We start from the raw sequence: 27,375 nt of genomic DNA on the forward strand, positions 1-27,375 counted from the left end.
CACATGTTTGTATGGCATAATTGTCTGGTGTGCTAGTACCAACCTGTGTGTGCCTCGGGAGCGTGTGTGTGCGTGCTCGCGGTTAGCAACCCTCGCACTCCTCGCGTCCCGCGCTCAGCCTGGGGGCGGGGAGCGGGGTGGGCGGCGAGGGCACTGCGGTTCTGCGGCCCGCCCTCGGCGCTGCGGCGAGGGCTCGTCACGGTCCCTCCCCGCCCTCGCTGCGGTCCCCGCCTCCCGGTCCTTTGTAGCCTGCCGCTGAGCTCTCAGACAGCCGCCCGGAGGCCCCGCCCCTGCCCCGCCCCGCCTCGCGTCCCGCCCCGCCCCGCCCCTCCCCTCCTCGGGCCGCAGTCTCGCCTGGGCAGACTCGGCCCTCACGGAGCGCTGAGCTCGGCACACAGCGGTGGCTAGGGCCGCGGGTGGGCGGGAGCGCGGGCTGGCTGCCGGCCTTGGACCGGTATGGCGGATCGGCGGCGCGCGTGGAACACGGAGGACGACCTGCCCGTGTACCTGGCGCGGCCGGGCAGCGCGGCGCAGACCCCGCGCCAGAAGTACGGCGGCATGTTCGCCGCGGTGGAGGGCGCCTACGAGAATAAGACCATCGACTTCGACGCGTACAGCGTGGGCCGCCGAGGCTCCGCGCGCACACCGCGCAGTGCTGGCCGGCTCGACGCGGTCGGCCTGCCGGGGCCCGGAGGCAGCGAGGACACGGCCAGCGACGTGAGCGATCCCTCGGGCTCGGCAGTCAGTTCGCCGGGCGAGCGCGACGAGCGACCGCCTGCGCTGCGCATCCGCTGCCCCGCGCCCCGCGACCTGCCACTCGGCCGGGACAATGGCCAGGTACCCTCGGGGCGCGCGTGGGCCGGACGGAGGGGACGGGACCCTCGGGTCGCTGGGCGTGGGGCCGCCCGAGGGCAGTGCCCGGGCAGGAGTGCTGGGGCCACTGCGGCCAGGCTTGGGAGAGCTGCGGAACGCCCTTCCCCCACCCCATCATTCAGGAGGTTCGGAGAGGTTGTGCGACTCGGTCAGCGTTGGCCAGCATAGTCCGTGAGACTCCGAAGGGTCTTTCGAGATCCAGCACCCCCGCTCCTCCACTGCAGAAAGGGAGAGCGAGGTTCTGAGAAGGGAAGTAAGTTGGCTAAAGCCGCCACATGGTCCCTTAAAGCGCAGAGGGACCTCGGGTTAATTTCATCCAAGGATCCTCATTTTCTGCTTTACGAAAAGACAGGGAGCTCTGTTCCGCATTCATCCCTTCATTTATTCACTCACTCATGAGGAATTATAGAGCACCTACTATGTACCAGGCGCTGGGAGAGGTTCAGTGAAATGCCTGTGGTCACATGGCTTAAAGCTTAAGCCTTTCCTGAGTGCTCCCTCTGTATTTTCCGGGGGAAGGATTTGGTTAAAGATTTAGATCGTGGGGCAGACAGAACTGGAAACCGCTAGCCGCAATCACCGACATCTTCAGAGGATGCTCCTGAGTCCCACAGCACAACGCCTGTGTGCTCACTTCACAGAGCAAGTTGGAGGCAGAGAGGGGGTTTGAACTGGGGTCAGTAGCTTCCTAGACTTGGAGGTCCCCCCCCCCACGAAAGTGGGGAAACATCAGGGAGAGGGAACGCCAGGCCGTGGGCCCTATGGCTCATCTCCCTTTAGCTGGGGTCGCCAGAGCTTTGGGGGAAGATGGGTAGACGACCCAGCTTTGGGATATATGGGTGAGGTGCTTGGAAAACGGAAGTTGGAGCACCCGAGGGCCGACGAGCTGTAGCCTTACCCCAGAACTCCATGTCTTAGCACTGCTCAGGTCCCAGGCCCCTGATAGGTGCTGGCTTCCCTGTTTAGCACTCCGGCCCCACCCTAGGACAGGGTGGGTAACAAATTCATTGTGAAAATTAAATCAGTTAATGCCGCTAGGTAGTGAGCATACAATAAGTGTTTGTTGTTTATTTGAGTTTGATCCTTATCATCATTTTTATTAACCCTTCTCCCCTTAAATGCTCTGAGAGGCACACGGTGAGCCCGGAGGAGGCAGAGCTTGATCTGGACAGAAATCTGGGAGGGCTTCCTGGAGGAGTGGGGGGGGGCTGGGCTGGCCTGTGGCTGCTACGACCCAATAGTGGGTCTCCTCCTGCACCCACCCCCACGCTCCGGGTCTTCAGTCTCGGTAGCTCGGGAACTCTCCGTGGTCCTGAATCCTGAGCCTCGCGAGATGAAAGTCTACAGTGAGGTGTGTGTGTCTGTGGGGGTGTGTGTGCAAGGAATGGAGATATCGAGAGGGTCCCGTCTCCTTGTCCCTATCCCTTCTATATCTTGCCCGGCCCACCTCCTTCCCTAGTGTCCGACCTCGCTTGGGATCCAGGCTTCACAGCCCGAGCGGGAGGCTTCGGGGCCGCGGACCAAGAAGCCGGGGCCAATACCGGAGAATCCTAGTTTCCAGTCAAGGCTCTGCGTTCTCTTGAGCCTCAGCTTCTTCATCTGTGAAATGGGGGTGGCATCTCCCAGCCTCTCTCAAGGCGTGGTGGAGTATCAGGGAGGCGAGAGAGCTTTGTGCACGGCCGGGAGCTGTGCAAGAGCGTCCCTGATGGACCTGCAGTCAATGTCACCAAAGCCAGCATCGCCCCTGGGCTCTGTCTGGGACGGCTCCGCAGCCGCGCCTCGGACCCTGGGGACGCTGATCCCTTCACCTCTCCCACTCCTCTTTCTTCTCCCCCTCTAGCCTTCTCCCCTTTCTCCATGGCTTCTCGGGTACTGGACAAAAGGCAGCGCCTCCGGCGCGCCAAGGGCTCCAGGAGCACGCGATGTTCGGAACTGTGGAGCCTAGGTGCTCGTGGTCTCCCTTGTGGGGGAGAGTTTTACTTTCTGCGGACCGAGCAGCCACGGGGTTCGGGTTCGGGGGCCGGCGGGCCTCGCTGCTCCTGAGCTTTGCAGAGGGTGCCGGGGCCCTTCCCCCGCGCCCGTAAAGCTCTTTCCCGGGGAGGGAGGAGGGGTTTCTGCGGCGCAGGCGCAGCGTTTGCCGAGGCCCAAGGCTGTGCAACTGCGGCGCTTTGTACCCGGGAAGTCCACTTGGGAGCGGTGGTCTGTTTGGCCAATAGCAGACGAGTGCCCCTCCCCCTATACGCAGGAGGTCTCCTCTCCAATCCTGGAGCTTCCCTGCCCAGACTGAAGCCTGGGAGGGGCCCTGGTTCGTGGAACCTAGCCCTTAGCAACGCTGAGGAAGGGGATGTAGAGTCAGAGAGAGGGAGACCTGCAATTTCCGGTCAGCAACAAGAATTTAGGACCCAACTCAGAGCCAAGAATGAGCTCTAGACAAGTTGTGCAGGAACCTGGCTTCCAGATACTGCTCTGCTGCAGCTCACATGCTTTGTATCTAAGATTTCATTTTATCTCTGTAAGCCTCAATTTCGCCCCTGTGAAATGAGAAACTTATGGCCTAGTGTTCCTGGAATACTAAGCCGTTTCTATTTTGTGAACATAAAACCCTATCTCCACTTTAAGGCCCAGGCATCTCCGGCCTTCTGTCCTGGACTGGAGGACTGGCCTCCAGGTGGCAGTGGAGGTAAAGGCTTCAGGCCCTAACCTGAGTGGTGGGAGCTTTACCAGGCCTGGCACCCCCCCTCTGTGTGGCAGCTGGAAGTAAAGAAGGTGGGGTCTTTTTACCGAGCCTGTGGGTTTGGGTTTTATAGGCAGAAAGTAGAAGGTTGGCATTTTAATCTGCCTGGATTTGGGAGGCACCTGTCTAGCCCTATGGGGGCTTACTAGGGCTCCCCCGCTTTCCCCCTCTTCCCTCTTTCCTCTTCTGTCAAGAAGTTAATCAAGCTAGCCCAGGACTCCTGCCCACCTCTCCCCAAAGCAACACCTGGATTATGGGTGCTGGGGCTGGTGTCCACTCTCCACTGGGAACCAGGACATCCTTTTCCCCCTCCTGACCGCTAGCCTGTCCTAGGGGCTCTGGGCTCCTTAGGGCCAATGGTCTGGCTCTGCAATCAGCAATCACTGTCTGGTAGACAAGGCTCTGGGGATAAGCCGGTGGCCCCAATGGCAGGGGGCCCTGTGATGAGAGAGGGGCTGCAGGCAGTAGAGCAGGTCAGTCACTAATTAGGGCTTTGTCTCTGGGGTCCCTGCTGCACGGAGGGAGGGAGTTTGGTTCAATGATGGGGGTGGGAGGAGTGGCAGGGAAAGGTTTTATGGAGAAGCCCTAGGAGGTGAATCCGGGAGAATAGACTTCTGTCTGAGGTAAGACATTCAGAGAGAGGACACAGTTTGAATAAAGGCTTGGACTTGGGGCTGGAGATGTGCTCGGTCTATTCAGGGAGTGGCGCAGCGGAGGGACTAACGCAGGCTGTGGAACGAGAGGCCTGGGCTGGATCCTGGAGGGCCTCGAGCGCACCAGCAGCCGGGGCGGGTTCTGGGCACCCGGCCCACACTCCCTCTCCCACGCAGATGTTCGGGGAGGCCTGCAGATGCACTGCTGCACACCTGTGGCGCTGCCCACGGCCTCTGCCTGCGCACCCGAAGTTCATCTCTGGCTTTTAAAGGAGCCCTGAAAACCAGACCTACCCAATCCGAGAGCGAGGCCGGGGACCAGCAGAGGGCGTGTGCGCGGGGTGGGGGTCTGCGGGGCTGGGCGGTTGGGGAGGGGCGGGGGCGGGGGGCGGAGTGGGGGAGATCTGAAGGGAAGCGCTTCCTGGTTCGAGCCGAGAGGGGCGAATCGGGCTCGGCTCCGCGCCGCCGGGAGGAGCTGTCTGTCTGCAGCCCCCTCCTCCCGCCCTCGCCTCTCCCTCCTCCTCCCGCCCTCCTCGCGGAGCCGGGCGGTGCTGGCAGCCGGAGCGGCAGCGGCGGCGGGCGGGCCGAGCAGCCAGGGCAGCCGGGCGCGTGGGCAGCCGCGGGCGCCGAGCCTCCGTCCCTCTCTTCACTGAGCCCGGGCCTTTGTCACCGCGCCCGCGGGGAGCGGGACCGAGAGACAGCCAGACAGGGCGAAAGCCAGCCCCACAGATCCACCGGCCGGGCGGAGGGCGCCAGAGGGGGGCCATGTCTTACCAGGGCAAGAAGAGCATTCCGCATATCACGGTAAGCTGGGCCCCCGCCCTGGCCCCGCCGCTCTTGGCGAGGTGGTGGTGGTGGTCGCCGCCGGGGGACCTAACGGGCGGCCCCCGAGGGGCTTTCCTGCGTCGCGGCGGGTGGGGCGGGGCCGGTCTCGGCCTTGCAGCCTCCTCCCCCCAGCCTCTGGGGACAATGCGGGGGAGGGCAGCCCGGCGTGGCGGGGCGGGGCGGGAGCCTCGGGTCCCTCTCCCCGCGGGCTTGCAGCGGATGGCTTGGACCCGGAGGATGCGGAGCCGAACAAAAGAGGGAGGGGCTCGGTGTCCGAACCCCCTCCCTCCGGTCCTGGAGCTGAGCCTCCAGCGGGCGCCCTTTGCACAGTCTGGCTGTTGCACCTCGCGACAGCGTTTCTTCCCCGCCAGAGTAAGGAAAATGATCGACCACCGCCCCTCCCCCACTCCCCCCACCCACTCCCCGCCCAAACCGATGAAGTGGAAGTCTGGACCTAGAGACAGCGCCATGATGGAGGAGCCCCTCCCATTCCTCACTGCAGCTAAAAATAACCTGATGGGGCGGCCCTGGCGGCTGTGTCCCGGGAAGGGTTAACACTGGGGGGTGGGAATGGTGGCGGTGGCTGAGCAGTTCTCGGTGTCTCTGGGTGTGGCCGGAAACAAAGGATCCCTGGTCTTTATGCTTTGTCTCAGGGTGGGGAGCTGAGGACACAGCGGGTCCAGAGACCTGGCCTCCGCCTCATTCCCTGCCTGGCACCAGAGTTGAACCAAACCATTCCTGAGGGATGTGGACCACAGGTGCTGGTGAAACCCATGGGCCTTGGGTGGCTGATATCTGAGCAGCCAGGTGCTGGAAGGCATGATGGAATCCTCCAGGGCAATGCTTGAGGTTTGAGGGCAGGAGACCTAGCGTCCTCCTTTATCCAGAATCCAGGCTCAAGGATGGTCCCAGAACACCTTGGAGAGGGCAGCCGTGGGTAGGGGTGAAGAAACTGATATTTCCCACTTGCCTGCCCAGTGTATTGTGGATCTTGTTTTCTTGAATCTTTTCAATAAATCTTTTGAAGGAGGCATTGTCCACATAAAGTTCTCAGAGGCTGGAGCACTGGTTGGGGAGGCAATTGAGAGGAAGGTTGGGAAAGAACTGGGACCCCTTGCCTCCCCAGAACAGCCCTGCATTCTGCCCAACTCTGGATTGAGTCTCTCTTAGAAAACTCTTCCGCCCAGCTTCAGGTCTTGTCAGCAGACCTTTGCTGAGTTACTGTCCAGAGACGTGCCCCCTGAGGGTGGGGACCACCTCTTGCCCATCCATAATCCTTGTCCTCTGAGACACAGCGGTATAAGTGACCAATCCCTTAACACTGTAGTCCGCTAAGAATCAATGGAAGGGATGTGGTTGCCCTGGGCTAGGCAGTGTGGGAGGAACGAACTGGATATTTGCATGAGCCGGTCTGGGCTTTCCTCCTCTCCAGCCCTGACCCCAGGGGAACTGAGGCAGGAGATGGAGGTAGAGGGGATGCAGTGACTGATGAGCCAGAAGCCCAGGGTACCTTTGTGACTATTGCCCATAGCAGGTCTGTGCCCCATTCAGGATCCCGGTTTACAAGAAGCATGTTTAGCCAGATGGTCTTTGAGGCAGGTGTATGGGAATAGTGCCTCCAGAGTTGTGTAGTTCTGCCTGCACAGCCGCAGCGGTCACCCTGCCTGCAGGCTGTGCCTCTCTGGAGTGGAGATAAACTGCCCAGGCTTTTGCAGCAGACGGATCTGGGTGTGCATCTCTGCTCTGCCTCCTTTCTGAGCCTCCGTGCTCTTATATCCAAAGTGGGCTTAGCAGTGGCCATTTCACAGGACCCTTGAGCATCTGAGAGGACACTGGCAAAGTGCTTAGTGTTTCGTAGGCACACAGTAAGGGCTTCAGAACTGCTGGCTGATCCTGCTGCTTTAGTCCTTTGTGCGAAGCAGGTAGTCAACGCGTGTGTAAAAGAGAATCACATGGGGGCTTCCCTGGTGGCGCAGTGGTTGAGGGTCCGCCTGCCGATGCAGGGGACACGGGTTCGTGCCCCGGTCCGGGAAGATCCCACATGCCGCGGAGCGGCTGTGCCCGTGAGCCATGGCCGCTGAGCCTGTGCGTCCGGAGCCTTGTGCTCCGCAACGGGAGAGGCCACACACAGTGAGAGGCCCACGTACCACAAAAAAAAAAAAAAAAAGAGAATCACATGGAGTGAATCCCACAGCTTCAATAGCATGGGGAGGAGAGATGCTGAAAATGCCCCTTATTTCCTGGGAAAGCTGTCCTTGATGAAACATTTGTGTTTAATTTGGCCCACATAGTCCGCTCCAGCTAGAAAAATGTGTGGTTGAAAGGAGAAGCCAGAGAGGATGGACTTGGATGGAGCTCCTTTGTAGGACCCACAGCTTCCTGAGGACCTTTTGCTGATAATGTACGTGGTCTGACAGGAACCAGAATGCCATTAAATGAATGGATAGGCACTGTGGCTTTCCACATGCTGCGCCCTTAACCTGTTCAGTCAATAGAACTCATTTGGTAAGTTAATAATAAGCACCTGGTCTGTGCCTGCCACTGTCTGGGTGCTAAGGAAAGTGGGCATGAGATGGGCATGCCCTTTGCCTTCACAGAGTTTAGCAAAGACTGACATTTCAGCCTGAAATAGCCACAAGATGTTGGTGGGGGGGTGTTGTAAGGGGAAGTACAGGAGGCTGAGGAGGCCACAGCAGGGACACCCAGCCTAGTCCTGGTGGGTGAGGAGGGAGGCGTTCTGTGGCAAAAGAGTATGGCCCGTTGGAGAAACTGAAGGAAAGTCAGCATTGCAGGAGCCTGACCTCTGTGACCAAGTGTGGCTTCTCTGTGCAGTTAGAGCAAATCCTGGAGACGGTTAAGATGTTTTTTGGCAGCCACGGTATGTGTGGCCTGTGGAGGGACCCAGTGGGGCTTAAGAAAGGACCAAGATACAGCTGCCAGCTGCATCTCCAGGTCCCCACCTGCTTGATGTGGGGTCACTGTGCTCCTGTGAGCCTCAGTTTGCTCATCTGAACAAAGGGGGTAAGGTCTCAGATTCAGCAGTGAAATTAGAGATTGGAGAGAGAGTATGTGAGCAGAGGAGGAAAAGGGACACTCCAGATAGAGCACAGTGTGGACAGAGGCAGGGGCACGGCTGAATCACAAAAATGCTCTACTCATGTTGACTATGGTGTCTTTTCCTCTTTTCTCTGCCTCAGCCTTTTTCTGAGATGCTAGAGTAGCCTGCTAGAGAAGAGGGAAGAAGCCAAAACACTTGGCTTCAGCCCCCAATGATTGTTTAAAACATTAGTAAAGCTCTCTTTCATGTATGGCTTTTTTTTCAAAAATTAATGGCATAGCCGGGATTAGTTTAGTTAAAATGGTTTTTCGGTGCCCACTGCGGTGGTTAAGTGAGTAGGGGCATCCTGGGCGTGGCTCTGAGCAAACAAAGGCACAGGGCTCGTGGCCCTGCAGAAGCAGCTGTCCCAACAGAGCCACTGAAGGCGGAGGTAGGAGTGTCCACCACCATGGTTATGAAGTATTGTTATTACAGAGAAGACATCGTGAGTTTGCAGACCATTACAGCATTCAAAAGGATTTCCGTGATCTTTCATTGGGTTTTCAGAACAGTCCTGTGAGGAAGGCAGCCTGTTTCCCAAAGAGTAAACAGGATTATAGAGACTTGGAAGCTTCTTCAATGGCTTGTGGAGGAATGAAGGGGTCCTGTTCAAGCAGGGAGGGTAGATGGGCTGCTCTGTCTGGTAAGAGAGTCACTGTCTGATTGAAATCTGTGTGTTTGCATGTGTGTGTGTGTGTGTGTGTGTGTGTGTGTGTTAGATCAAACAGTAAAACAGTAAAGATGAGCAGAGAAGAAAGATTATTAAATAAAAATTACATTGGACTGAATTAGTTATTTTAATGAACAAATATGCAAAAAACTTGCTTCTTCCTGAGGATAGCATTCAGCGTACCTTATAAGTTTATCTTGTTGCCTTTTTTTTTTTTTTTTTTTTTTTTCCGGTATGCTGGCTTCTCACCGCTGTGGCCTCTCCATTGCGGAGCACAGGCTCCAGACGTGCAGGCCCAGCGGCCATGGCTCACGGGCTTAGCCGCTCCGCGGCATGTGGGATCTTCCCGGACCGGGGCACGAACCCGTGTCCCCTGCATTGGCAGGCGGACTCTCAACCACTGCGCCACCAGGGAAGCCCTCATTGCCTTTTTATGCAAAGGATTTGAGATGCCTAGAGTGATTTATCCTGCATATAGTGAAATCAGAGGGAAGTAGAATAGCAAGACTGAGGCTCAAGGAAAAGCAGAGACCAAACCTGCCACTGATTTGGACCACTGGGGGTGTGCTTCTGGACATATGGTCCTGATTCAGAGCTTCTGTCATCCAGGGCAGAGAAGCAGACATTCTTAGTTAGGTCAAGTTCATGATCAGACAGGAAGAAGTGGGCCATTTTCTTTGGGGAAGAATTATTTTAAAATACATTCTTAAAAAGTGTTTGTGAGCATACAAGTGATACTAAGTTGTGACATCTTCCATAACATAACGATGCCAACTTAGCCCTGATTGCCTGTGTCTTGTAATGAACTTGGCCAAGACTGAATACCCGGAAACACATGATATGACATATGTGAATGTACCAGGCACATAGTAAGTGGCTAACAGACGATAGTTCCCTTCCCCAAACTCAGGCTCTCTTTGAGGAGATGAAAATTCAGAATGGCAGGTAATCAACGACTGTTAACTGCATATCTTAACCGTTTTGTTCCTTGAACTGTGCAAGGTGTCATGAGCAGTTAAAAAATACGTATTTCATGATCCTGACCTTTCCATCTAAGTGAAAAATTGCACATACATGGAACGACTTAAAAATGACCAAAGGGTAAGTGTGGAATAGAGCACGGGTGTTAGAGAAGTTCAGGGAAGGGAGGGCTCAGCATTGGCAGAAGCAAGAAGAGGTGCCCTCTTGGGGCTTAGGGGATGGCATGAGCTAGGTGTTGAGGGATTTGATTGGTGGAGACAGAGGAAGAATATGCAAGGCAGGTGGAACAGCAGGGTCGAGACCTGGGCTGGGGAGTGAATGTTGTCAGAAGAGAATAAGAGTTTTACATAGCTAAATCCGAGGGTGAGGATCTTGAAATAAATTTGAATGGCTGGGGGATTGGGGAATTCTACAAGGCTTTGGAAGTCAGGCAGAATGCACCCAAAGTGATGGAAATAGCCCATGGGTTCTAAGTCTGGCTTAAATGCAAATGGGGTGTTTGATCTTGGACAAGTCAGTTCTCTAGGTCTCAGATTCCTTTTCTTTACAGAGTTAGATTAGATAATTCAGCTCCTAGTTATAGGATATTCTGACTTTATTCTGTGGGTAATAGGAAGCCTCTGGAAGTTCTTGAACTGGGAGGATGGTGTAATGAAGGCAACATGGAAGAATGTGGATTCTGAAGCCAGACTATTGGGATTTGAATCCTGGCTGCTCCACTTACTTGCTGTGTAATTTTGGCAAATCACTTATTTTCTCTATGCAGCAATTTTCTAATTTGTAAAGTGGTAATAATAGTAATACTCCATAGGGGTTTTTTTCCCTTGAGAATTAAATGACTTAATATATGTGAGATATTTAGAATAGTACCTGCGCATAGTATATATGCTCTATGGGTTAGCGGTTATTATTTCTTACTGCAAGATGGTGTTATTAGTTAGCTTTGTTCCATAGCAAACAATCCAAAGTCTCAATGGTTTTCAGCAACATACATTTATTTCTTGCTCATGTTACATGAGGACCTGGATTGGCTGTAGCTTTGCCCCTGGCTCTTGCGAGCAATGGGTCTGCTCCTTGGATCTCCTCACCTTGAGACACAGGCTGAAGGAGCAGAGGCTTGAAGCACCAATGCCTTTAAGAAGTCCTGCTCAGCTATGGCACATTTCATATCTGCTCATAACCATTGGCCAAAGCAAGTTACATAATCAAGGCCTAAACTGATGGCAAAGAGCCCAGTGTTAGTCTTTCTGGAGCAGATATGAGGATTAAATGTGAACATCGTGGCCCATCGGAGATGCTAATAAACACCTGTTGGAGCTGATAACGAGGTGGTCAGGAAGTTTAAGGGGTTAGTTTGAAAGAAAAGGCCTGCATCGTTTCCTAGGCTGAATTAGAGTTAGGAATGATCACCAAATTGAGGCGTCTCACTGGGCAATTAGAAACACAGAACGGCATGGGGGTGAGAGGCAAGGCCCAGAGACAGAGATTAAGGACCCATGTACAAGAGGCACTGGTGGAAGATAGGAAAATGCAAGATATTCCAGCAACCAGTGGTTCTCAGCCCATGTGCTGTGAGCACAGCGGTGTACTGAAAAAATCCTGTGTGGATGTGCTGCTAAATTTTGATCAGCATTTAAAGTTTATGTTTACTACAACCAAGTCTAAAAATTGTTCTAGTAACATCTATCAGGTAGATCGCTGAGCACTCACGAACGGAACAGTATGGAATAGTGTCTAATTTTTTTGTGAGGAAAAGGAAGCTCTTGTAATGGAAAGGGGACATCAGAAGACTTTGCCCCCTGAGCATATAAGAGAACAGGGTCAGGGCAGTGGACAGCGCAGCGCCATGGTGCTGAAGAGTAAGCAGGTTCAATTAAGGAGACACGGAAGGCCCTCTGAGACGGACACAGTCACAGTAGTTGGGATGACATGGTCGTGATTGCTGCTGACTCATTTGGTGGTGTTTTATGTCTTTAATCCCTTCAAGACTGCTGCAAATTTTTACACCATTTGTAACTATGTCCTGAACACAGAAAGGTTGAGATTCATTGCCGTAGAGAGATGCAAAGACCAAATCCTAACTTTGCTCTTAGTGAGAAAAGACAACTCTGAATTGGTGGCTTAGGAAATGGAATGGGATCTAGGATACTTCACAGAGAGGCTGGTCTAGAAAACAAGAGTAAACAGGTAATAGGAGGGAAGTGATGGCTATGGACGTATGAAGTTTCAGCTTCCTACTCCTTCCTTGGGCCTGTGCCCCAGGTGCAATCCCACTTGGGTAACTTTGGTTTGTCCACTTGACTGCGCACACTTGGAGGATTGGGACAACATCTACTTTTCCTCAGCATCTCCTCAGGAGCACTCTTATGCATTGGTGACTCATAGCAGGGACTCCATATTCTGTGAGTGGATGAATAAAAACTAGATTGCAGGGCTTCCCTGGTGGCACAGGGGTTGGGAGTCCGCCTGCCGATGCGGGGGACGCGGGTTCGTGCCCCGGTCCGGGAGGATCCCACATGCCACGGAGCGGCTGGGCCCGTGAGCCGTGGCCACTGGGCCTGCGTGTCCGGAGCCTGTGCTCCGCGACTGGAGAGGCTACAACAGTGAAAGGCCCGCGTACCGCAAAACAAACAAACAAACAAACAAAAACCACTAGATTGCAAGCTTTGCATCTTTGCTGAGTGAGGTCTTAAGACACTCTTGCATTTGACCTTAACAAATGTCCTATCCATGGATTTAGCATTTAGGTAGTTACCATCCAGAAGGAGATGAGGGTGGCATGAAGGGTTTCTGGAGGTAAAAAATAAAGACTTCCCAAGTGGTACTTTGGCAGTGGGGAGAAGGCAGGCCTGGCATATTAATGGGCTTCACTGCATTTCACACTGAAAGCAAGCTTCTACAAGAGGAATCTTCCATATATATATGTTGAATCATTAAAGTACACATTTCCCCAGGGTCTTGACCGAATAACTGCTTGGTGTTAGAACTTGGGGTCAATTCCATGGGAAAACTCCACGGTTCTGATGCAGAATTGCATAAAGCAAAGAGGTGGCTGTTCGAGATTTTGTACCTGTCCCCAAATTATGCTACCGTGTACTTTGTATCAGACCATATTCATAGCCCCTTAGGGATTAAATCCGAAGCAAATATTTGACTTATACAACCTCAAAGTTGAAAGGAACCTTTTAAATTATGTAAATTTTTCTGTGTTTGTGCATTTGAGGCGGCAGAAAGGAGTGTCCATTGCTTCTTCCCCACCCCCAGTCTCCCCTCTAGTGTAGGAATTGCAAGTACCCTCTCCTTGCCCACCTCCAGTGGCAGGGAGATCTCACCACTTTACACAGCAGCCTGCTTTACTCTTGGACAGCTGTGTTGTTGGAAAGTCTTTTGTATGTAGAGGGAGAGTCTACCTTTTGCCCTCAGAATTTTTCACAGGTTTCCTCTTCCACACTGATATTCCTAGAGGCTCTGGACAATATTTCTCAGTTACTTAGGACCTTCTCTTTTCCAAAATAGCCCCAGTTCTTTACTGCAGTTTCCAAGTACAGTGTTTGGATTTTTCTCTCCTTTTTTCTCTTTTTTCCCTTTCTTTTCTGCTTTTTTTCTTTTTGCTGTCCTTTATTTCTGAGCATGTAGAACAAAATGGATCCAAAATAAAACTTTAATTATTGGGCACCTTTTAAACTGGTTTAAATACTTTTTAAAGTATTTTTAAATACTTTTTTAAATACTTTTTAAAATACTTTTTAAATACTTTTTAAATACTTTAGACTCCTTTGAGAAACTGATAAAAGCAATGGAAACTTTTCCCAGCTTCCTCAAATGCACAGAACATTCAGCATAGAGCATTGGGCTTCATAGGCTGGTATTCATTGTGTCGTGAGCTTTTACTTATCTTAAGTAATCCTGTGAGTTGGGTACTTTGATTAGCTGCACTAATAGAAAAAAAACAAAAAACAACTGAAACACAGAGATTAAGTTATTGCCACAGGTCACCCAGCTAAGAAGCTGTGTGGGAACAAGCTGTAGTCTCTGGGGTGAAGGATCTCATAGTCTCATGCGGGAAATGGACATATAAAAATGAGCCAATAGATGAAGTTCTGTGCAGTTGGGAAACAGTGCTAATAAGGGTGCAAGCCTTACACTTTAGGAACTCCAGGAGGTAAGCACATGTTCCTGGAAGCAGGACACTGCCCCTGACAAGGTGAGTTGCAAGAAATCCAGGTAGCAGATGCCACAGACAAAGGCACAGGGTGTGAAAGTGCAGCTCAGAGAGCCAGAATATAGTGTGAGTATACGAGTATAGCACAAGGCCAGGAGAGGGCAGGGGTCAGGCCAGAAAGAGCCTGGGAGGGCATACTTTGTCCTACGTGTGAGGACAAGCTGGTGAAGGGTTTAAGGAGAGGCACGACATAGTTGCATTTGTGACCAGAAAGGTCACTGGCTGTCGTGTGGAGGGGACAAGGCAGGCAGCAGGGAGACAGGTGGGGAGGGCTGACCTGGAGCAGGTGCTGTGGGAGGTGGAAATCAGCAGGGGGGTATGAGAACAATGGAGCAGATGCAGCAAGGTCTACAAAAGAGTTGGGTTTGGGGTGTGAGAGGTTAGAGAGAAGCTGAAGATGGAACTGGGCATTTGCATGAGACTTATCTCCCCACAATGGGAAGACTTTAAAAATCAGGCACTGAGCTCTGTCCACGCATTAATTCATTTTACTTTCAAAACCACGCTCTGCATTATAGATGGAACACTGAAGCACAGAGAGGTAAACGTGCCTAAGGCACAAGGGTAGTAAGTGTGGGACCCGATTAGAGCTCAGGTGTTCTGGCCTCTACTGCCATGTCCTTAACCAGCAGACAGCGCTGCCTCTTTGTTAAATGAGTATTGAATGAGATAATAGTTGTAGAAGCATCTGGCTTACGGGAGGCATTGTCAGTGTTTATCAGGTGAACAGGGCTCTGCCCTGAATGTCTTAATGCTGGAGAGCCCTTTCCAACTTCCAGAGCCCTTTAATCTGCCTTACTCCTTTTGGCCACAGTCGCAACAATCCTGTCAGAAGGACCGGTGAGGTGCATGGCACTGGGAATGGGCTTGAGATGTATGGTCTATTTCTGCTTATGCCCGTTTTTCAAAGGAAGGAACTGAGGCTCAGACATCTTAACTAGGTAGAGTGAGGGGGACACCGGGATAACTACCACGGGCTGCTGGGCTGTCACTTTGTAGGTACCAGGTGACTAGGTTCATATCTGACTCCACCATGTCCTAGCTGTGTGACCTTGGGCAGAATCACTTCCCTTCTCTGAGCTTCCTTATTTGTAGCAATAATACCCACTTCTTAAGGTGACTTCAGAATTAAAAATGAAAACCCATGTAATGCAGAAGTGATACTTAGTGTGTACTCAGGAATGTGGTTTTCTTGAAGGCAAAGGATTCCTGTTCAGATTGCTTTATATAAGGTAAAAGGCAGAGATGAAAAAATGCAGAAATGGGTCTACACGTATGTACAGATTTAGCTAGCATCATCCTTCTGTAGGGAGCCTGAAGACCTTGCCCACTCCTGGGGTCATGATAGAGGTGTGTTATTTTAACGCCAGATACTCCGTCAGGGAATATTTCCTGAATGTCTGTCAGGTACAATGGAGCTTGAAATCTCGCTGTTAAAATTGCAGTTGTCATGGAAATGGGCCTGAGCTCACCGAAGAGGCCTGCAATCCATGGGGACCTCCCGTATTTCTTTGTTTGTTTGTTTTGCGATACGCGGGCCCCTCACTGTTGTGGCCTCTCCCGCTGCGGAGCACAGGCTTCTGGACGCGCAGGCTCAGCGGCCATGGCTCACGGGCCCAGCCGCTCCGCGACATGTGGGATCTTCCCGGACCGGGGCACGAACCCGCGTCCCCTGCATCGGCAGGCGGACTCCCAACCACTGCGCCACCAGGGAAGCCCGCCCTCCTGTATTTCTGATTCATGAAGGAGGAAAATGCCACTGTGTCCTTGACCCATGCGGGTGGGAACAAATGTGTGCTCGTTATATTCAATCTCAGGCCTGTTGCCGCTTCCAGGGTTGCTTTCCTGAAAAGTGTGGCAAAGCACCACCGGCTGACAGGCTGTCCCCTGAGGCAGAGTCAAAGGCAAATGGACTGGGTTTCTGTGAATAAATAATAAGAGTGTGCAGCTGCACTCTGGGCAGCACTTGCCAGCGCAAGGAGTCTGGTTGGGCGATCTGTGAGCGAAGCCAGGGAGGAAGGGGGCTCTGGTCATGAAAGGCAGGAACAGAGTCCTGGGTTTATGAAGTATTTGAGCTGGAAAATCTCTCAGACAGCAATCACTGTGGCTGTGAGTCCCAGCACAGAATTTGGATGGTGTATCAATTCGCTTTGATGCAATAATGCCACGTAACAAACAACCTTGTAATTCTGTGGCTTACAATAACAAATAGTTGTCTGTTGTTCGCAGGTCTGCGGGTGGCAGAGGCTTAGGGGGGCTTAGCTAGATTTATCTTCAGGCTTCTTTTTGGGTCAGGCATGCTCCTCATAGCATCTCATTCTGGGACTCAGACTGAAGGAGACACCATTCCTTGGGTCCTGTGGTTTTCATGGTGGAGGATGGACTCTCAAGAAATGGAGCTGGAACCCACCTGCCTCTTAAAAGCTCGTGCTCAGACTGGTGCAGTCACATCCACTCTCATTCTGTTGGTCAAAGCAACTCAAGTAGGCACACCCACAGTCAGTGCGGCTGGGAGAGCCCTGCACCCACATTGGAGCATGGCAAGTGTGGGAAGGCAGGAAGGATTGTGAAAGAAATAACACAATCTACCACAGAGGGTCTCCATCAAGAATATCCTAGATGTTTGTTAATAACAAATTCCTGGCCCATAAACTAGATCTGGCAAATGAAAATCTTGACAAAAACACCTGGATTGGAGTTTTTAGCAGACAATCCCAGTGGATTTTCAGGATTATCTAGGCTCTGGTGCCATGTTGTGAGTTGTACTTGCATGAGTGAGGGGTGTGCCTACCTGTCCTATTGAATGTTTGAGTTGCAGCGTGAGCCTTAGTGTCAGTGACTTGTAGAGTCTGAAGGACTAATAACTTTCAGAACTCACCTTGACATCTCCTTGCCTTACGAGAAAGCCGTTTCACCTGCACTCAATGCATGGGCAAGCACATTTCTACCAAATGCGGCTTCCCTTATCTTTTTGAGACTCGTTTTCACACTTGCCCTTTGGAGAGGAAGATATTCTTCATCTTTCCAGGAGTAACTTTTAGTTTAATTTCTCTGAGCCCCTTCCCACGGAGAAATCAGGCAGCCTCATCAGAATCTGTGTGCACCTGCAGCCCCGGGACGAAGCTGCCCTTTTCGTGTGAAGGCCAGACCTCTGAGATCCGTTTTTGGCACTCATTCATTCACTGACCCCAGATTCCGATGTGTGTATTAGTGAAGCATCGCAGGAGAGGGCACATGGGAGTGTCACATGCCCTCCCCACAACTTCCTGGGGGGGATAATTAAAGTATTGATAGGGTGGCACTCAGAGTGAAATGTATTTGAAACCAACTACATACATTGTGAAACATAATCTACGATTGTTTTTGTTCCATGGCGATGTAAAGATTACAGATATGCCTGTGAGCTGAGAAAGAAAAGCAGTGAGGAACTCCAAGCCGGGGCGAGGTAGGAGGGAGAGGGACAGGGTCCCAGGGTTTGGAGAAACCTCGCTGTCCCAGTGCCCAGTGGTGTTTCAGGACCACGGACAGCACGACATTCCCCTTTGCTTTCCTCATTTACAGCGTGGAACCTGGAAACTGCAGAACACTGCTGTGTATATACTATTTATTTTGCTGGACTGTTCTCCTTCTCCTCCGTTTTTCGGCTTCATGAACTTCTCATATTTCAGAACCCAGATCAAACATCTTCTCCTTGATGATAAAGTCACTGCCTTCCTCTGTCTCTGTAATAACAGCTTTTGTTCTCTACAGTTTTGCAGAGAGCCAAGGTTGCTAAACTAGTGATTTTGGGGTAAGTTGTTGGTTTGGTGAGAGTAGCACCTCTTTTTTCTCCCGAGGCTCCGCAGACCGTAATGAGTTTTCTACTCCTCTGACTTTGGATTGGAAACGACCGACTTTATTCCCACCATGCAGGAAAGGAGGGAGAACAGAATGCAGGGAGGCATCATGCTTCGCTCAGGGACAGACAGTGATGCAAAAGATGCACTGTGATCCAGACCTCCCCTCCTAGTTGAGGCCGACTGTTGTTTATTTTGCTGTTGTGTGGGTAAGAATGTCTGAAGCTTTAAAGGTTCATTTTTGTAAGCGGCACTCAACATAGCAGTTAATGTTTGTGAAGAGAGCAAAGGCATCCCGCCAACACCGGCTCTTTCCTCCCGGTTGGGCTGGAGTGGAGATTAATGGTAGGTTTGGAGAAGAAGGCCTTCCCTTCTCTGGGATACTCCTCTGACTCCCAGGATATTTGGCAATAGAGAAGTGATGAGGTTTAGGTGGGCCCCTTGTGAGAAGGCCTTCCAGCCTCATCTGTATTAGACAGGCTTTGCATTAAGCAGGCTTCTATTCCCAAGCCACAGGGTTAGGCTTTCAGGGAATTCTGAAAGCAGAGAAGAGAGGTTTCTGATCTGTCAGTCTACTCTTTCCTCCTTTTTTCTTTATTTCTCCCCTCCCCCTTTCCTCCCTTTCATTCTTCCCGCTTTCCTTCATATTCCCTTCCCTTTTATCACTCCTTTATCTCACTTTCCTCTTCTATCCTCACTCCCTCTGTCATTTCAAACACTCTCTTTTTCTCCGTCCCTCTCTTCCTGCCTCCTGGCTATCACCCGCTCTCCTCCCACTCAGCAAACACTTGCTAAACACTGTGTAAGGTTTATGCCCGGTCCCTGGGGATTTGGAGATGACTCACACAGGGCCGTCCTGGACGTGGAGGGGTGTCCAGCCCAGCAGGAGATGGGCACTTGAACAGTGACCATGGTGTGATGAGTATTGTTGGGGAGGTGTGTGCAAGGGGCCACGGGGACATAGGGAGGCACCTCAGGTCAAGAACTACCAGAAAGATCTACCTTGTGGAGAGTTTGGTATTTTGCTTTCCCACCTAACATTTTATTGTCTAGTGCTGTTATTTATCCTTAAATATTCCTGGAGAATATTTTAGTAGCTGTATGTCACCCCATTAGTGGTGTGGTTGCAAGATTGTCTGTAATTCTGGTTCACCTCTTTGTGTATAATCCTTTGACTCTGTTTGGGATATTTTCCTGAAGACAAATTCTCAGCATTAGATTTCTAGGTCAAAAGTCGTGAACAAGGGCTTCCCTGGTGGCGCAGTGGTTGAAAGTCCGCCTGCCGATGCAGGGGACACGGGTTCGTGCCCCGGTCCAGGAAGATCCCACATGCCGCAGAGTGGCTGGGCCCGTGAGCCATGGCCGCTGAGCCTGTGCGTCCGGAGCCTGTGCTCCGCAGCGGGAGAGGCCGCGACAGTGAGAGGCCCGCGTACCACAAAAAAAAAAAGTCGTGAACAATTTTAAGACTCTTCATACATTTTGTAAACCTGGCTGACGCCTACTCTTATTGAGAAATCCCCGCTTGGAGGAAAATGTAAAGGTTATCAGTTTCTCTTCTTCCACTTCTGCCCAGTTTTTGGGTGATGCTTCAGTTCAGAAACTTTTGTAGGTTTGAGTTCTTCTGTGATGAAAGCCCTTTCATTAGCATCGACACCAGCCTAGCCTCGCCCCAGCTCCTGGCATTAGAGTCCCCATGAGCCAGCACCTGCTTGCCTCTCCAGCCTGCCCACCCTGAGGTCGTATTTCAGCCAAGGAAACCACTTACAGACCCCCAAGCACACCAGGCTCCCCCAAGCCCCGTACCTTTGCCCCGCCATTCCCTCTCTCTGCAATCTCTTCTCTCCTTTGCCATGTGGCTAATTCCTACTCATTCTTCAAGCTCAGAATAGGCATGATTCCCCTGGAAGGGCTGGAGTGGAGGCCTCCTCTGCTCCCACCACCCCTCTGTCCCAGCCCTTCCCACACTGGAGTGCAAAGGTCTGGTGATGACTCAGTCTCCCCCACTGGCCTGAGACCTCCTTAAGGACAAAAACTATTTCTTTTAGCTGCACATATTCTTTCCTTAAGCAAATATTTATTGTAGTTCCTGCTACAGAAAATGGCACAGAATAAACAACGTGTAACTCTGCTGAGTAGTCACCACTGGAGGGCGTGGGCAAAGCGCTTTATATATGTACCCCGTGGGGTTCTCCCACAGCCCTGTGAGGCAGGGACAGTTATCTCCAGTTTATAGATGAGGAAGCTGAGGCTTGGAGAGGTTACGTTATGTGGCTAGCAAATGGGCAAGAATCGGAAGCTGCATCTGTCTGACTCTGGGCATTTTATTGTTGTACAACACTGATCCAAGAACGTGAGCCATGCTGAGCATAGGTCTCTTTAGGTCACTGCTGTCACCCTGGAAGGAATGGGCGGTCTCTGGCACACCCTTGCTGTTTGATTTCTGTTGAGTTTTTAATGAGATAGTTCATTTTCTTTCAAGGTATTTAAACGGTGAATTTTGTACGGAGTTCGTCACTGTTCATATCTGTCGACTGTTTGCTCCTCTTGGTAATCCTGGGAGAGGCAGGGTATTTTTTTTTTCTTTTAAATGTATGACTTTTATTAAATTCTTAAAAGTTATGTATCATAAAATTCACTGTTTGGGGAAGGGATGGTTCTTTAGGCTTTCACACTCACACTTCCTGCACGAAGAAAGGGAATCCTGGAGAGCTAGGTCCTCAGGTTCTTTCTAAATTGCATCTGATTATGGCATGTCATGGATTCTACAGGGTGAACATGTTTAAAAACGTGACAAAAGTGTGTTTGCTGGAGCGAATGCTGGACAGGAAGTCAGGAAACGTTGGGTCTAACCTCCACGCCTATTGGTTGTGTGAACTTGAGAGTTCAGCTCATCTCGAGCCCCATTTCCATCTGAGGTTGACTAGACCTCACATTCCACAAGAACCACTCAGCACAACCAGGCGTGGAGAGCGTCACTGTCGTAAAGCACATTTCCTAAGGTGTCTTCTGAGGAGGAGTCCCTTTGTCAAATGTCTCGCAAAATGAAAGGGTCTAAATTTGGAAGAGATCAAACTCGGCTCCCCTCTTGAATATTCACATTACACGTCAGCAGAGTAAAGGATCTGGGAATTCCTGACATAAAAACGATCTTTGCTTCTGTTTAACCCAGAATTTTCTAAACTCACTACCCCTGGGGATCTCCTTTGGGCTCAGCCTCTAACAAAACCCCTCTGGGCTAGAGTTCCAAAGAACACGGTTTTGAAAGTGCCAGTTAAAAGGCAAACACAGTACTAACTTTAAGGAAGAAAAGAAAAAAGTCACATCAGCTCTTGCCTTCTGGTGGGCTTAATTTCTAGAAACATGCTGGCCCCTGAGAACAGAAAGAGCCGGGACCCCGGCGGTAGCTGCCCACAGTGTCTGCTGGTAGTTGGTAGGGAGGGGGCGTGGCTTTGAACATCTGATTCTGGGAAGGGCAGAGCAGGGCGGGGCTGATCTTCTGGCATGCAGCGCATTAAATACCACCTTTCAGGACTAGCCTGAAAAGCCCTCTGTTAAATGTGACAAGGCAGAAGGCTGCCTATGGGAGGCCATGTTCCAGAAGCCAAGCACCAGCTGCCGGTGAATCAGTTTCCTGCTTTCTGGTGTCCGTGGAAACCTGCACACCAGCGTGTCTCTGCTTCTGGATATGCAGGGCCCATGCCTCTTTCCCTAGGTCCTGGCTTCAGTCTTACGGCTAAGAGGGAGGTTGTCGGCCCTGGGAGTGACTGAGCTTGAAGCCCCTTCTTCCAGAGACCCTTCTCCTCGAGAACAGGACATACTTCTCTTGCTTGGCTCGTGGCTCATAGTTCTTTGTCTTACGGCTGTGATGCCTTTTCTCTCCATCTTCACCTATTCATCCTTCAAAAATTAGTTCAGGCATCCATCCATCCATCCATCCATCCATCCATCCTGCCAGGCTGCGTCCAAAGTGTCAGAGATGCAGCAATGAAGAAAATAGATGAAATCTCTGCCCCCATGGAGCTAAGTCTCTTAAGAAACTGCAGGGACAACTCTAGGTGGTGCCATCCATCCACAGCAACGTGTCTATGATTGATCCCCTGTGAGTTGTGCCTGACACAGCCAGTGGGGTAACACACCACAGCTCTGATGTCAGTGGGACAAGTCACATTTTTAAACAAACATGTAAATAGAGACTATGTCAGATATACTATATTAAGTACTATGTAAACATAAAGTGGGTAAGAGGTGAGGGGTCTGTAGGCAGGGCAGCTGTGTAAGGTGTTCCAAACAGGGCAGGTAAGTGACACTGAGCAGAGACCTGAATCAAATGAGAGAGTGAATTTTGCCTACATAGTAGGATTCCAGATTAAATAAGGTCTCGCTGACTTGGCTTTCACTCTGGGGAAAATATACTGCGACAAGAACCCACTGGAGGGTTCTGAGCAGCAGGCTACGTGCTCTGTGTCTGCTCAGCAAGCCTTGCCTGATTCCTGAGTTTGGGTGAAACCCTTCTTTTTCGGGCTTGCACAGCATCCTCTGCCTTCCTCTCGTGGTCAGTGCTGTGGGACCACTGGCACGGATCTGAGGCACATTCTGTGATAGAGGGTTCCTAAGAGTGTCCCGGCGGGATCAAGCCCCAGTTACTCACAGTGTTAGCCAGATCAGTGCCTGCTTCCCTCACTCCACTTCCTGGAATAACCTCCCAGAATCACTGCTTGTCTCTAAATCCTTGTCTCAGGTTCTGCCTCCAGGGGAACCCATGCAAGACACTCCTTCTGAGGTGGCTACCCTGAATCGTTGCTGTCTGTTTCCTGTCTGTCTTCCTGCCCAAAGGGTGGGGCTTAAGGGCAGAAGCTGTGTTTTATCCATCACCCCATCTCCAGCTAGGAGATAATACAAATAGTAAATGTGCACGTGGCAAAAAAAAATTCTCAGCCTCCAAGAAATGCAAATTAACAAATATTAATGATAACCAAGGGTGTTTTGGTGGTCTCGGGATGGCAAATTGGGGAGGTACTTTTGGAAAGCAGTCTGGTCATATTTATCAAGGGCTGAAAGCAAGGTTTATACTGTTTGACTCAGTTGTTACATTTCTGAGAATTTAGCTTAACAAATAGTACAAATTCAGGGAAAAGCTTTGTGCATAAAGATGTTCATTATAGCAGTATTTATCATTGTGAAACATTAAAAAGAACAATGGGGGAAATTAACAACCTATTGTGCATCCATAAAATGGAATATTTTGTAGCCACTTAAAAATTATGGTTATGGTAAAATGCAAAAAAGGACAATCGTGTTTTCTTTTTAGCTCCTAGAATTTGCTACATCCCTTGCTGCCTCTGGGACCTGGCACACCATTTCTCTGCCCAGACACTCAGCACTCACCATACTGGCCTTCTCCCCCACCCTTTGTTTGGTCCAGCTTATCTAGAATTATTTTCTCGACCTGAGCTTGCCTTACCTGACGTTTAATAAGGTTGGCAGCCCTTTTACTTTGTGGCCACGGTGGGCACCCTATACTTCTCCCCTTTTGGAACCCCACCTACTCCCAGGATTTGTTAAACCTCTGTCTCTCCCTCATCAGCTCCATGAGAGCTCATTCTACCCTGGCTCATCAGGGCCTGGCCCTGGCTCATCAGGGCCTGGCCCTGGGCTTGGAGCCGAGGCAATCGGCTGGTATCTAATGGGTGCATGGGTGAGTGAATGGCTATGTGTGCTAGAATCACAAGCATGGAAAATAGAGGGAAATGGGAGAAAAACATCAGAACGTTGATTGGAGTTTTTCTGGGGGAGTTGCATTTATTTTTTGGTCATTTCACTGTCTTTTAAAATGTCTCTAAATTGAGTTTTATTATATTTAACAGTTAGAGATCATGTACTAAAGTATTTATAGGTGAAATTATATGATATTTGGGATTTGCTTTATAATATCTCAGCAAAAACAAAGCCAAAGTGTTTGGAGGTGAAAGGAGAATGGTGAAGTATTTAAAGAATCTGGGTGAAGGTTCACAGGGGGCTTTTTAATACCATTACTTTAGAAAAGAGTTGAAAATTTTTACGTTAAAAGTTAGAAAGAAAAGAAACATTTCCTGGCTCTTCTCTAATGACATTTACTACTTTGCTTGGCTTTTCAGAGTGACCGACTCCTCATCAAGGGTGGACGAATCATCAACGATGACCAGTCCTTCTATGCCGATGTCTACCTGGAAGATGGACTCATAAAGTGGGTTGACCAAACAGACCTTTTAAGAAGCCCGTCTCCCTAGGCTGCCTGGCCCTTAGAGGGACTGGAAGGCTGGTGTTCTGCCCCAGAATGAATGTGCCAGCTCTTGTGACTCTCAGGGATGGAGAGATGTGGGGAGGTGCAAACCATGGCTGTAGAAGGGGCTCGTGTTTGTTGAGCGCCCCGTGACCGCACCAGGCTCCCTGCCACGGCGCTCACACAGGCCACGATGCCCACAGAGGCTGTGAAGTACACACACTGGCCCCTCTTCTGTTCTTGGGGGGGGGCATGGGGTTAAGTGACTGTCCCACGTTGCAGAATGAGTTAGGGGCAAGGCCTCGATTCCAACCTAGCTCATCTGACTGATTCACAGCTCTTTTTTCTACCTGCCCAGAATTTCTGGAATTGGGTGGAGGGGCCTGGGAGAGAAGGAGTCATGTTTAGCCCCCAGGCAGAGCCTTGGCATTTAAAGGGAAGACATGCCTTGGGACTGGAGCTCTCCTTTGCCTCCTCCCCATTGGCTGCCCCTTCAGCCCTGCTAGGACCTCCCAAGTGTGTTAGTCTGTCTGGGCTGCCATAACACAATACCCCAGATGGCATGGCCTACACAACAGAAATTTATTTCTCCCAGTTCTGGAGGCTGAAGGCCAGGATCAAGGTGCCAGCAGGATGGTTTCTCCTGAGGCCTCTCTCCCTGGCTTGCAGACAGCCGTCTTCTTGCTGTGTGCTCACGTGGCCTTTGCTCTGTGCATGTGCCTCCGGTTTCTCTTCCTCTTATAAGGACGTCAGCCCTGTTGCATTAGGACCTCCGACCTAGCAGCCTCATTTTAACTTAATTACCTGTTTAAACACCTTATTTCCAAGCACAGTCACATTCGGAGGTATTGGGGCTTCAGTATGTGGATTTGGGGGACACAATTCAGTACATAACACCAGACAGTGGTTTTTATGTGGTTTCCACATTTTACCATCTGCTGCTCGGCCTCTTCTTCTGGAGTCTGGGAGAGTAGAGTCAGAGACCATCTCAGGATCCAGTTTGGGCAGCTGGCATTGGAAGGAAAGGCAGAGGGGGTGTGAGCAAGGCCACGCTCAAGCAGGAGTGGGGTCTGTTGGTGGGCCCATCCTGGGGCCATGTATGCACTGATGACAATGATGAAGATGGTGAGGAGGGGAGAGGAGGAGGCTGTGGATTGTCATGATCATTAAGAGACCATCTGTGCAAAGACCCTGTGAAGAGTAGGTGCTCAAGGCAGCACTGAGCCCTCCCCTGCCTCCCTCTGCCTGCCCCCACCCCTAGTCCTGGATGGATCTGACCATTTCTGGGCCAACTCAGGCCTCAGCTCCTCCAGTTCATTCCCCCCATTGCCCAGCTCACTCTTTCCAGCCCCACTGAAAACTTGATGTTTGCAGAACTTGCCAAGCACTCTCACCTGGGAACAACCTTGCACCCATAAATTCTCTGCCGGAAATGCCTTGCCCCTCCCCCCATTCTCGTTTCATGCCCCTGCGCCCCAACTCCTGTTTGTCCTATGGGCCCAGCTTGTGTGGCTCCTCCTCCAGGAAGCCTTCCGGAGCCCAGGCTCTTCCTCTGTACTGGCTACCGCTCCCCCTGTGCCGGCCGCCTCTCCCCCCCGGTTGTGCATTTGCCCCTGACGAGGGGTCTTGCCTTATTGCCTCCCAGCCAGGGACCTGGCACAATGCCAAGGATGGATGGGACCCTGGAGTGTTGAAGTGAGTGTAACATACAAACACTGACACATCAGATGGTGGGGACCTCGATCTCAGCCAGGGTACAGCCTGGAACCAGAAAGGAGATAGAGGCAGGGGGTGGGGTGGGGTGTGGTGAGATGCATGATAAAGTGAGGTTTCTAAGTCACCACTGCTTAGATAAGGCACAACCAATCGGCACCGAGTTCCCCACTTATGCGGGGCCTCTGGGGTCCTGGGGACAAAGAGACGTGGAGAACCCTTTCATGGGACCACCATTCCCAGCAGCGACACAGAGTTGGAGGTTGGAAGGCTGTGTGAACACCTGGAGACTTAGGACTTAGGCCACCCAGGGTATTCAGGAAATAGGCAGTTTCCGTAAATTCAATATTTGTCCGCTTCTCTTAGTGGGAGACGCCTTTTACTTTTAACCCTGTTGCTGAAAAGCTTTCTAAGCACTGGTGCTGCTTTTCCTGCCTTATTAAGCAGAGCGAGTGTCTGTGCCTGAATGTCTTGCAGGGTCTTCAGATGGTCACGTGGGGCACGGGTCCCCGCTGACTGAGAAGGAGGTGTGGAAGCGGGGAGAGCCTGAGGGACCGCTTGGCATGAGGAGGCTCGGTTATTTCCCTTCACTTTGACTAAACCCCAAGAATCCTTTCATTTTGCGGCCATTCGCCAAGTTTTACTGAAAGCTGTTCGGCCGGGTTTGTGCAGAATCCGTTATGATTCATCGAGGGCTCCATCCAATTGGCTAAGCGCTGGGGAATCAGATGCTGATGGCGCAGGACTTTCCTCTGAGTGATGGTGAGGGTGGCGTTGGGGTAAGGGCAGGGGTCTGCTTCTCCGGCTTCCTTCCTCTCCTCCCTTTCCTTCCATGCACACTGCCGCGGAGAACCATTCAGGGAGTCTTCCTCCTAATTCATGGGGGGCGGGGTTCCATTTAGTTTAATCCCAGTTCGGGGAGAATCTGCTGCTTCTGCAGAAGGGAAGCAGGGAGACAGCCGAGCTTGGTGGGCAGAGCCTGATACTAGACTTGGAGACACTGGGCTTGAATCCAGATCCAGCGCTGACTTGCCGCGTGGCCTTCGATAAGTCACCGCCCCGCCCCGGGTTCCGTTTTCCTCTTTTGCAGAATGTGAATACTTCCTCCCTCACAGGTTGTTGGCAGGGGATTAGAGAGGGTTTGTTAATAGGCGATGATCTGCCTGCTAAGTAAGAATGGCCCTGAGCTGTAGAACTTTCGGCACCGCGGTGTGGCGGCTGAGTCACAGACCGGGATCAGATTGGGCTGTGCCGAGTGTCTGCGCATGCCCGTTCTCATTGGGCTGAGCCCGTTCCTTTGCCAGTGCTACGCATTCTGAACATCACCCCGTCTTCTTTAGAAGCTAGTGTGAGCGCAAGTGAGACCATCGGTGAAGGGCTTATTAGAAGAGAATCCTATAGTTGGTGCTCAATAGCGGTTCACTGCTCTTGGTGTAAAGCTTGGGGGTGACTTCTCTGAACCCCATTCCCTTCAGCTCCTGGCACATGGCCATGAGCTTGGAGATGGACGGT

General features: G+C 51.4%; 1 protein-coding gene across 1 annotated transcript in view; it reads left to right on the top strand.

Annotated features, from left to right (window-relative positions):
- The first annotated feature begins 334 nt into the window (after nt 1-334).
- The window catches only part of CRMP1 (collapsin response mediator protein 1), a 68,567-nt gene continuing 41,526 nt past the window's right edge, over nt 335-27,375 (top strand). Inside the window, exons 1-2 of the mRNA XM_022567032.2 lie at nt 335-837; nt 24,026-24,114. Coding sequence (XP_022422740.1) covers nt 457-837; nt 24,026-24,114 — 470 coding nt within the window. The 5' untranslated portion in view covers nt 335-456. The remainder of the gene's footprint in view (nt 838-24,025; nt 24,115-27,375) is intronic.

This window comes from Delphinapterus leucas, chromosome 5 (genome assembly GCF_059928025.1).
Source record: "Delphinapterus leucas isolate spDelLeu-1000000601 "Yukka" chromosome 5, BTC_Dleu_Yukka2, whole genome shotgun sequence".
In the NCBI taxonomy this organism is placed as follows: Eukaryota; Metazoa; Chordata; class Mammalia; order Artiodactyla; family Monodontidae; genus Delphinapterus; species Delphinapterus leucas.